The sequence below is a fragment of the Anabrus simplex genome, chromosome 9 (assembly GCF_040414725.1).
Source record: "Anabrus simplex isolate iqAnaSimp1 chromosome 9, ASM4041472v1, whole genome shotgun sequence".
Taxonomy (NCBI): Eukaryota; Metazoa; Arthropoda; class Insecta; order Orthoptera; family Tettigoniidae; genus Anabrus; species Anabrus simplex.
Window position 1 is genome coordinate 69,702,234 of NC_090273.1, and position 12,165 is coordinate 69,714,398.

Genomic DNA, 12,165 nt, shown 5'->3' on the forward strand with positions numbered 1-12,165 from the left:
GGGCAAAAAAGATTATATACTAATATCTGTGAAGCTACTCTATCTCTAACCCATGCTTAAATAGAATCTGTCTGACCCCAATATCTCCTCATCTTAGCGCTCTTCCATAGCAGACCACAGGCTTTTAGCTCACCATGGTACAGCTGTTGTCACAGGTCAGCGATACTTGGTTCGTCTCCCGTGGCATCCGCATGGTTTTGCTTCTTCTTGATTGGCACTGCTGGGCTGCTGTCTTTTTCACAGCCATGATGATCCTGGCTTCTGATGTCTCGTTCATGAACTGATGATCTTGAGCCGCTCAATTAGAAATCTTCTTCTCCCAGCAGCAACTGATGTCTTCTGTCACCTTCTCGTACACCTGGGATGCGCTGTTATGTACTGGCACTTACGGATGAGTGTTCCTGCGGTATAAGGTAACTGAAAGGAAATGCAAGTTTAATGCCTGAATCTGATTAGGTGCATATTCTCCTGCTATTGCACATCAGCGTTACTTCTATCATTTATTTACGTAGAGTTTGAATAAACAACATGCTTAACCACACACGCACTTCAATTCTAGCCACACGTACAGCAAAGTTCTAGGCTAGTTCATCCTTCTTCTTAAGTTAAGCTTACTACTGTCTGCGCTATTTACCTAGCTGCTTCTAGCTTAGCGCCCTGTACATCGGCAGATTAAATTCTGTCCACATGAAAGTTCCATTACAAGACGGCTAATCTACACAGTTCAGTCTGAGCTCACACAAATCTGAGAGCAAGTTAGCATTCAGGCTTCACTGGATTTATGCCTACACAGCAGGCTATTCTGACAAATAAGAATGCTTCTAATCTGCATCATAACTAGCTGATTGCTACTTAATGCAATTTAAACATAATTGACTGGCATTTAAACCACACAGACAAAGAAAGGTTCTCCAAATCTCTAACAAAATTCTAAGATGCTTTGTTACACAAAGACATACCTTAGCATGGTCGACACACGTCACGTACATTCACAATCGGAGTTGAGTGTAGAGTGGGGTCCTGGCCATGTCTGCTCACTATTTATTAGACTGATAACCCAAGCCACGCTTAGTTTTCCCCATCCAAGCTACTTCACATCCACTTAACTTCTTTGTGTGTGGCTGGCGTGCTTCTCACAGTACTTGAGATGAACATCAGTTCATTACAGCAGATGATAATTAGTATAGTCAAACCAAACCAAACCAAACCCCATGGCACTACAGCCCTTGAAGGGCCTTGGCCTACCAAGCGACCGCTGCTCAGCCTGAAGGCCTGCAGATTATGAGGTGCCGTGTGGTCAGCATGATGGATCCTCTCAGCCGTTATTCTTGGCTTTCTAGAACGGGGCCGCTATCTCACCGTCAGATAGCTTCTCAATTCTAATCACGTAGGCTGAGTGGACCTCAAACCAGCCCTCAGGTCCAGGTAAAAATCCCTGGCCTGGCCGGTAATCGAACCCGGGGCCTCCCGGCAAGAGGCAGGCAAGCTACCCCTACACCACAGGGCCGGCAATTAGCATGGCCATGCATATCAAATTACTCAGAAAATTATTCCTGACATTTCTATTATTTTATCTTCTCCAGATTCTGTATGTAAGCAGGAATACGTCTCAAGTTTATTTTCTCGTCAGGCCTGGAGTCTCCCACATTTCTTGCTAGCAGATTGGCATCAGAAAATCCCCCCACCATCAAGTGGTTGGCGTTCCCTGCCTCTGTCCTTGTCATACAGTGAACGAAGCCCGAACTGACGCTGTGATGCTGTCAAAAAAGCGCGCTATTGAATCATATTGTGCCCTTTTTTTGTGGTCTCATATGATTATTCTCATTGCATTAAATATTACCTCCATCAGCCCATGAACAGAACGGTTCAATATATCATATTAAGGAGGAACTCAAATGATTATGTTTTCAGTGTTTGATTTCACAATGACTCGATACAGGTACCGCTGTAACTCGGTATATGTTTACACGGTAATCAAACTCTGGCCATACAGTGAGGGCAACTTCTTCAATCCTACACTCAAGTTTCTTGACATTTTTTTGGTAAAGCTGGCACGTGCAATATTTGATGTATTCCCATAGCAAGACTTCACAGGGAGTTAGGTCTGGGGATCTGGGAGGCCAGTGGCTGTAACAGTTATCATCATTCTCTGTTCGTCTGATCCAGTGTTGAGGTAGCTGATTGTTCAGAAAATCACCAACATTGCTATGATGATGGAGTGGGGCCCATCTTTACAAATGCCAGCTGAGGTTAGTGTGGGAACTATGAGCATTGACTGGAGAATTCCAACACACAGTAAGTGCACTCTTTGCCAGAAGTTTCCACCTTTACAAAATGCATTGGCTGTAACATTCAAACAAAATCATTTGAGTTCCTCTCCAATAACATTTATACGAAAGCTGTTATCATTTGTAGTTTTTGTGTAATAAATTAATAAAAGTGCTACCAGACTTTAGGGACTTCCCATACACACACAAAATTTGGGTACATTCCAATACGCTTTTTCTACTCTACATCACAAAATACCTGCCTCTGAACCACTTAAGGAGATACATCTTCCCACTGGAATGCACAGGCAACTGATATACAAGCTTGCAGCCCAACATCAAGCACTTCACTATTGCTTCCTCTTATGGCATTCATTTCCACCACAACAAAATCATTTATCAACGAATGATCACCGTATTTAAGATCAGCATCATCTGATTTGTTACCGTTCTTTAAAAGGAAAGAAATAAAATCTTCAGAAAGCCACACATTACAGCTTCCTGCCAATATTAGTCGTCACAGCGCTGAAATTCATGAATTTCAAGTCATTCAAAGGAAAGGAAACGGTCGATAGAGATGATATATCCACCTAAAGGAAGAGAAAACAATACACTATACCTATGTAAAAGATAATATGACTTAATTTGCAATCCCTACGACAGATGCAGAGGCTGCACATTGTGTATGTGTCTGGCACTCCACACCAGCCAATAATTGGGGCACGCTGTACTTAGTACAGCACTCTGCACTGTCGATTTAATGTGGTTTTATCTGATGGATGATAGCATCTTGTGTATCAGTTCCATAGAGGAAAGAATGTAGTTCCAAATTATGTTACCACAAAACATAAACAGTAGACTCGCAATTAACCAAGTCCCAATTAAATGTGGCCCCAGGTTAACCTAGGGAGTTGTGGGAAAATAAACATACATATCATCCCTAGAAAAACAAAGTATCTTAAGCAACAAAATATAACTTTTAAAGGAGACAATAAAAATTATTAGCAAGTCGAATTCTTACAGTTTAGGCATTTTATTCTACTCCAGAAATGAATTTTTCACCTTCTTGTCATATTAGATTATGTATTTATTCAACCGTAGTGAAAAGGATCGTATTTTAAAGTTATGAATGTTGTTTACGATGGTTTGCTGGTCGCTGTACAGTGCATTGTTTAACAATGCTGTCATCTTACGATACCTTACAATATTTTGTAGGGATTGATTCAAAGGAATGTAAGGCATGAGAATAATAAGAGATTTTCTTAAATTATTGTATTTACAAATGTAGGAAAACACAATAGGAAATTTGAGTTACTTCACTACAATAAAATAATCAAAGTGGAAGTAACACTGATTACAGTACAATACTTAGAAAGAAAAGTTTTTATCAGTCCTTCTCATCTGTTTGTGGTAATAGATCACTGTGTTTGGAGTTGTAAGTAAGGCTTACATACTTGTGGAACATTGTAGACTATGTCCAGTAATTCCCTAGTATATGTTATGAGTTCACCTGGTTTACCTAAAACACTATTCGTTTCCTTTTCCCTTCCTTTGCAAGCTTCTTTATTACTGTCAAGAGAGGTCTTCCTGCCATTTGACCAAGGCTTTCCAGGTTATTACAAAACCCTCCTCTGGAGCTATTTCTGATATGCCTTCTTTTTTATATTTACAAGCTGCACTGACTTCTTCATTCCACCAAGATGTTCATTTTTTCCCCATCTTTACACACAGTTGTCCCTGGACATTCCATTGCTGTTTTATCTACAGCATCCCTTCTATGCCACTCATTCTCTTTCTATGTCCTGAACCTGCACACTCTATGCTGTTTGGAAATACTTATAAAATAAATGTTTAGGGACTATTGATGTTGTAAAAGTTTACTGGAATGTACTCCAGACCATTCCAATTGAAAAAAAAGAAAAAAGAAAAGGAAAGAGCAGCTCTGCATAAAGAAAGAGAGAGAGAGAAAGAGAGAGAGAGAGAGAGAGGGGGGGGGGCATCTGGAAATTAAGTTTCCCTGTTTTAAAAAAAAAAGACAAAATAGTTACATGAAAAACTTTATTGGCATCTGATACAGTAATGCTGGAGGTATTTTTCAACATAATCGCCACCAGAACTGAGAGACTTGTCCTATTGTGGGATATTGTAGGATCAACTGTTGTATGCCGGTGTGTTGTATGCCGGTGTCACAGAAGTCTGCCGCCTGGGAATAGAAGCAGCGTGTGACATTCGTCTTCAGCTCTTCATCAGTGTGAATATGCTGACAGCCAATGTTTAGGACATGCTGTACCTAATACTGTATATCACTCTACACTGTCAATTTAATGTGGTTATATCTGATGGATGAGAGATCTTATGTATCAGTTCCATCAGTGTGAAAAATGCTGACAGCCAATGTTTGGGACATGCTGTACCTAGTACAGCACTCTACACTGTTAATTTAATATGGTTATATCTGATAGATGACAGCATCTTATGTATAAGTTCCATAGAGGAAAGAATGTAGTTCCTAATTATGTTACCACAAAACATAAACAGTAGAATCACAGTTAACCGAGTCAGGAATTTCTTGAGGTCCAAGGAAATATGATGAAAATTACTGGGAGCAAGATCAGGACTGTACGGTGGATGATGGAACTGTTCCTCGAGAGCAGTTGCTGAGTGCCAAAATGTATGGGCGAGCATTGCCACGGATCTGCACAATACCTGCACTGAGCATTCTACGCCTCTTGTGTTGAATGGCCATCGCAATTTCTGTTGAAACTTTATCACGAAATGAATCTTGCAGGCGGTGGGAGAAAGAATACGAGCCACCATTTTGAGCCAATGCTGCTGCTCTGTTGACTTCAGATGGGACTTGTCTGGCTGGTATATGATTGCTGTATTATAGATTTATCATGCATGCTCATATTTCCCAGCTAAATATGTTTACTTTACAAGAAAATAAAAAGGGAAACTTAACTTCTGGATGGCCTATATACAGCTCTTGTCCCATTTCTCTACGGTTTTGGATATGAAACGAGATGAATCTTCTTAGTGACTTTTTTATGGCTGCATGCCTTTCCTGATGTCAGCCTCATCAGAGGAGTTGATACAATGAAATGGATGATGTGTACCAGTATATATTTAATTCCTGTTAGCTTTTTCATTATACTTGATGCTCTGTATAATAAGTTTTATTTCTCTCCTAGTGTAAAACTGAGTATGGCTTTTATCCTGATCCGGGTGGCAACTGCAATGTCTACTACATGTGTGTGGATGGTAGGGCCATTAGAAGGACTTGCTCCACAGGACTACACTTCAATCCAGTCACCAAATTATGTGACTACAAAGGAAAAGCTTTGTGTGAAATCAGGGTAAGGCTACTCCATAGTATTCACATTTAATTCTTAGTGTAACATATTATTGGGAGGCTATGTGCATTTACATTGTTGCTTAGCAACATGTGGATGACCGGCTACATAAATAATAATACTGAGCAAGTGGCTGCGCGTTTGGGTCACGTAGCATTCTGCTTGCATTTGGGACATATTGGGTTCAAACCTTACTGTCGGCAACACTGAAGATGGTTTTCTGTGGTTTCCCATTGTCACACCAGGTAAATGCCAGAACTGTACCAAGGCCACAGTCGCTTCCTTCTCACTCCTAGCCCTTTCCTATAATTTCATTGCTATAAGACCTATCTGTGTTGGTGTGATGTAAAGCAAATTGTGAAAGAATAAAATAAAAATAAAAACAGGCTTATCCTTAAAGACAAGACTCTTCACACTATTCCTTTTAATCTGGGAAACTCAGCAACTACTTGGCGACCTGAAGAATGCTACTATCATCACTATATTCATGAAAGGTAATTGCAGTATACGTGGCAACAATTGCGGTATATCCCTTCTGTCCGTAGCTGACAAACTTCTTGCAAGGATTCTACTTAGCCATCTGCAGGTGGTCTCTGAGAAGATTCTCCCTCAGTCTCAGTTTGGTTTTCTTGTCTCAAGAAGCACAGTTGTCATGATATTCTGTGCACAGCAACTCAAAGAAAAATGCCAAGAACTACAGCAAACAAGACATAGAAGCCTTCTTTCAATGCTCACAAACAACTATGAACACACGTAGAGAGCAACTCTGTTGGCAAATCTGTGTTCATTGTTTCGTCAGTTGTTTATCACATGTCCAAAGTGCATACGTTGGTAAATTGTTGTTTTGTGCACTCTCTTGTGTTTTAATTAACTCTCTTGGAGCCAGGCGGTAGTACGAGCACTCACCTTTAAATTGCCAAAGCCGATCAGGTCGGCCTTTAAAAACTCATTCAGAAGTTGCCAGAGCCGATTACATCGGCCGGCCAAAATTTCTGTTATGTACATAATTTTGAGGCAACCTATAGTGATGTGCATACGTTCCTCACAACCTGTACTAAAGAGGCTACAAGTTATTGTGTGCTTAACCTTGCTTTGGCAGTTCTAAGAGGGTGTTATACAGCTTTCACAAGAGTCGTTTACTTTGTTTACAAATACCGGTAACCGGTCAGTAAGAGATTGCTCCTTGCAGTTAGTGGATTTGTGACAGCAAAATGGCAAGTTGTTCACGTGTATTTTTTCAGCAGATATTTATGACGATAAATTAATGCAGTATTTAGAACAATGCGAAGTTAACGCAGATGAATTATCGGATAGCGATAGTGAATTTAGTTCAGAGAGTAGCGACGAAATTATACCGGACATGTCCGCGGAATCACCGCAGCTAATGAATAGACGTTTAATTGTTTCTAACGGCACTAAAGCTACTCTGAATATGGCGGTAGACAAAACTAGTGATAACGAAGATGATGATGATGATGTCTCTGGAGAATATTTTATGGAATTTTTTTCCTGATGGATCCGAAAACATTCCTGTACCTCCTGCCTCTTTTAAGGAACGTCTTGGACCAAACCATGCCCCTCTGTCTGATTCTCCACCCATATCATACTTCAAATTACTTTTCACTTTCTCTCTGCTAAACCTTATAGTCACATATAGTCCTCTATCAATACGTAAATGACGGTCCCCGTGGGACAAGTGTAGAGTGCCTGCCTCTCACCCGGAGGTTATGGGCGCGATTCTCGCCCAGCTGAAGAATTTTCGCCTGGTCCTAAGTGACCCTAAGTGATTGCAATTGAGGAGATACCTGAGGATGAGAGGGTGACCCCAGTCTAGAATACCAAGAATAATGACCAAGAGGGTTCGTCCCACTGACCATGCCTCATCTCGTAAACTGCAGGTCTCGAAACTGAGCAGCGGTCGCTTGGTAGGCCAAATCAAATCAGGGCTTTAGCGCCATAGATTTTTTTATTACATGTATTCTGTTGTATTGTAAAATTTGTTTTTCAAATAGATACTACAACCAAAAACGAGAAAATGTTTTTGCTGAAAACAAAAACTATAATATCATATATTATTTTTTATTTTTTAATAATTAAGAATTATTTTTATACTATGTTGTCCAAACGTAGAAAATTTCTTGTCAGTATTTGCCATACATCGATACATATACGCGAAGTTTTTCGGTGACATATGCTTGAATATTTATTATTTTTGTTTCTATTTTTCTCATTCAAATGAGGTATTCTATGGAATTGTATTTAGAAATACATTATACATAATTACGTATATTCTTTTGTATCGTAAATGATATTTTCAAAGTAGATATTGAGAGAGAAAGTGTGAAAATGTTTTTCTGTTTCTAAAAATGAACGTTATCGACAACTATAAATCAACAACAAAATGTTTTTGATTTTTTATATCACTCTAAACCAGTTGTTTATTCTGTTTAGTCGATACATAGCAAGTTTCATGTCGGTATTTGCTATACACCGGTAGATATACGTGAATTTCAAAATACATGTATTTTCACTGAAAACGGCCTGGCACGTTACAGTAGTAGAGTGGAGGCAGAGCTCTGGCCCCTTCCAGCTGATGGCGAGCGGCCGACCAGATCGGCTCCTGGCTCCAAGAGGGTTAAAGATTGTGAAATGAGTGATAAAGGAAAAATGTTGTAGTGACTATGGATGAGAAACTAGGTGCTATAAGGTTATTAGATTCTGGGGTAACAGCCAAAACTATTGCTTTCGAGTCAGGGGTAGGAAAACATACAGTTGAAGACTGGAAGAAAAATCGAGCAGTACGTTAGTGAGCAGGAGGGTGCAACACCAGCTGATATCATCTGCTTGCATAAGTAGTGGTATACTGCATCACAGAAGAGAGCTAAAGTGGGGAAGCAGTCGTCCAGGATGTTCATTAGTTTGCCTTTGTTCAGAGTGTGTAGGATGGTCAAGTCTTTTTCTATTGTAGTGAAACTATGGTTATGCTCGGTCATTTGTAAACTCATGGCTGAATATCTATTGTACTTCTCTGCATCTATGTGTTGCTGATAACTTACTGAAAAATGCATCCTGTAAACCATCTATATTGTGATCGACCAAAAACAAAATCCTAATCTGAATATAGATGAGATTACTGAAAACATAAATATACTATTGGAAGAGATTTCTATTCTGTATTTCCGAAGAAAAGTTTTCAAAAAGGGTCTGGATGAACATTTCATATGTCTTCCTCCCATCGGTTTCACTCCCTACTTCCCCCTCCATTTCTCCTCTTTCCCCTCTTTCCCCTCTTTCCCCTCTCACTGGTCAACCGCGTTATGCACACAGGAAGGTAAACAAAGCGGGACTGGCTGAGAGGTAAGCTGTTTGAATGTTTTTCGATACCCATTGCGCATCCACAAGGTTTTCTCTTCTTTTAATTTTCTTTCCTTTCCATTTACAGACTTCTTTACAATGCCTTACCAACAAGTTTACTCAAGATCTAACTTCAACTTTGGTTTCTCGTATTAAAAAAATTAAATTTTAAGTTCACTAATGTCAGCTTTAAGTTTATATAAGCAACAACAGTAACAATTCCAGCATTTTTGAACAAAGGAAGACCACTTTGAACAAACATGCCTCACTCGTGGACATAGATTTTATTATGAACATATTTTATGTGTTTTAGCATTTTCAACCTCATTCTCACCATAAGTGTTTTAACTATATATATCAATTTTTGCATTTAATTTTTTTTGGTCGAAAATGTTTCATAATTTAGGAATGAAACATGTACTAATCTTTTAGTCTGAAGTGAGTTCTACACTTTAATTGCATGGACACTTCAATAGACCAAGACTTTAAGCTTGTATTTTCATAAACTAGCTATAAAAACATTAAGTATTGGAAGGCTGAGGTCAGTAACTGCAGTTGCTTGAGTGCGGCCAGTATCTACTATTCGGGAGATAGTGAGTTCGAACCCCACTGTCACCAGCCCTGAAGATGGTTTTCCATGGTTTCCCATTTTCACACCAAGAAAATACTGGGCTGTACCTTAATTAAGGCCATGGACGCTTCCTTTCCACTCCCAGCCCTTTACTATTCCATCATCATCATAAGACCTATCTGTGTCGGTGCAGCATAAAGCAACTTGTAAAGAAAAAACAAGTACCAGTATTGGAAGGTGTGATTCTTCTTTCAACGTTGGCTGAGATATCATGAAGGTCGAACAGAAAAGGCGAACAACACACGACTGCTACAGTAGTCTGCCGGAATGAAAAGTTTGGTAAAGATCTAATGAAGAATGTTTGATCATTATACAGTAAAACATTGGTGAAATGCTCTTCAGGGAATTGCATCTTGACTGCTTATAAAGTTGTAAGAATAAATTGACAAAAGGGTCCACCTTTTCAATACAATATATCAAGTAAATAATATTACATGAGTCTTGGGGCTATTCTCAGCCAAATAAATTTAACAGATTATGTGATAACTAAAACATATATACCAGTATAACCGACAAAGACAATGTTGCAGGAATAATTATAACATTAAATTACATACCAGTATAATAACAAAATTTATGGTTATGATCTGATGGAGACATTAAAGATTTACTTCTTTGCCTGAGGTCCTAAGTAAACTATATGACATCATATCATGACAAGAAGATCATAACCATAAATTTTGTTATTATATAAATTTAATGTTATAATTATTCCTGCAACATTATCTTTGTCTGTTATACACATAGCTTATAATATATTAAAAAAACCCACAATAAACAAAAGAGGAACTTTGATCCACACCAATTAATTAGGAATGATAAATATAGAGAAGTTACAAAAAACATAAAACTGACAGATAACTTAGAAGAACTGGTTCCAGTTCTCAGGCAACAAGATGAAAATTTAGCCCCATTGAACACACGTAAAAGACATGCCTGGTGGACCTCAGAATGTGACAAAATTCATGAAGAAAGACATCAGGCATGGTTAAAATTTCAAACACAAAAAACAGAAGAAAGTGCAACCAACCTCAAAAATATCAGGAAAATGTTCACACAAGTTACCAGGCAAACCAAGAGACATTCACAGAACGATCTAATCAACTCAATAGAAGAAAACCACCACAAAACCAATTCCAGAGACTTTTACAAAATGTTTGGAAGACAAGTACAAAAATTTGCCCCTCCCACATTAATGCTGAAAAGTGAGGATGGAAAAACGACACATAATGACAAGGAAAATACTGAAATCATGGCAAAAGCATTCATTAAATTTTTGAATTGTGAAGAACCCGAGGAACTTTCAGCAGTTAATACAGACACGCCCATCAAAACCCCGCCTGATCTCGTAAAACCCCCAACAATCCAAGAGGTGGAAACAGCTCTCAAAGAGTTGAAAAATTATAAGGCATGCGGAGAAGACCAAGTTTTTGCAGAAATGTGAAAATATGCCAGTGATACAGTTCAAACATCCTTACACATGGCCCTAAAAAAAATCTGGATAACAGAAAAGTTTCCCGAACATTGGACCACAACCATAATCCACCCACTCCACAAAAAAGGAGATAAAAGCAATCCTGATAATTACAGAGGTATCTCTCTCTTAGACTGCACATACAAGATTTTCTCAAGAATCCTATACAGGAGGATCAGAGAGCAACTAGAGGAAGAATTAGGTGAATACCAAGGAGGCTTCAGACCTTGGAGAAGCTGTGCAGAAGAAATCATCACTTTAAAATTAGCCATAGCATATTACAAGAAGCAAAACAAACCTCTTGCAATAACCTTTGTGGACTTCGAAAAAAGCTTATGACTGTATCCATACCTTCAATGTTGAAAATTTTAAGAAATTTCAGGCTCCATCCAAAATTAATCAAATTGATTGAACTCACCTTAACCAACACTAAATCAAAATTCAGAGGGGAATTCTCTGAACCATTCATCATAAAAACAGGCTTAAGACAAGGAGATTGCTTGTCACCACTGCTGTTCAACTGTGCCTTGGAATAATGAGGGAATGGTATAAGAGTAACCCAAAGAACATCTGAATTGGAAGACCCAAAGACAACATAAGTTTAAATTGCCTAGGTTACCAAGAATACCTACAACAAAAAGGGTCTGTCAATAGCAACAAAATTAAAACATTACAAAACAGTCACTCAACCAGAAATAACACATGCAAGCGAAACCATCTTCAAAACAACTAACACTGCACAAATAGACAAAATACTCAAGATAGAGAGAAGAATCATTAGAACGTGCATCAACAAATCATACCAAAAAGATGGACACTGGAGAGTGTCTTCTAATGAGACAGTCTACAAGGAAATAGAACCAGTAATGAGCTCAATCAGAAAGAAACGCATTTCATATTTTGGACATCTAATCAGGACACCAGAGAACAGGATCATCAGGAGAATAATAGAAAAATGATGGAATAGTAAGTGCAACATTAAGTGGATTACAGAAATCAAGGAAGATATGGATGAACTACAAATTACAGTGGAAGATCTAAGTAACAAAACCGACAAAATCAAGAAACTCACAGACAAACAAACCA

At 38.7% G+C, this 12,165-nt stretch overlaps 1 protein-coding gene across 1 annotated transcript in view; it reads left to right on the forward strand.

Annotated features, from left to right (window-relative positions):
- The window catches only part of LOC136880865 (uncharacterized), a 117,907-nt gene that overhangs the window by 51,154 nt on the left and 54,588 nt on the right, over positions 1-12,165 (forward strand). Inside the window, exon 7 of the mRNA XM_068229154.1 lies at positions 5,459-5,623. Within this exon, the coding sequence (XP_068085255.1) occupies positions 5,459-5,623 (165 nt within the window). The remainder of the gene's footprint in view (positions 1-5,458; positions 5,624-12,165) is intronic.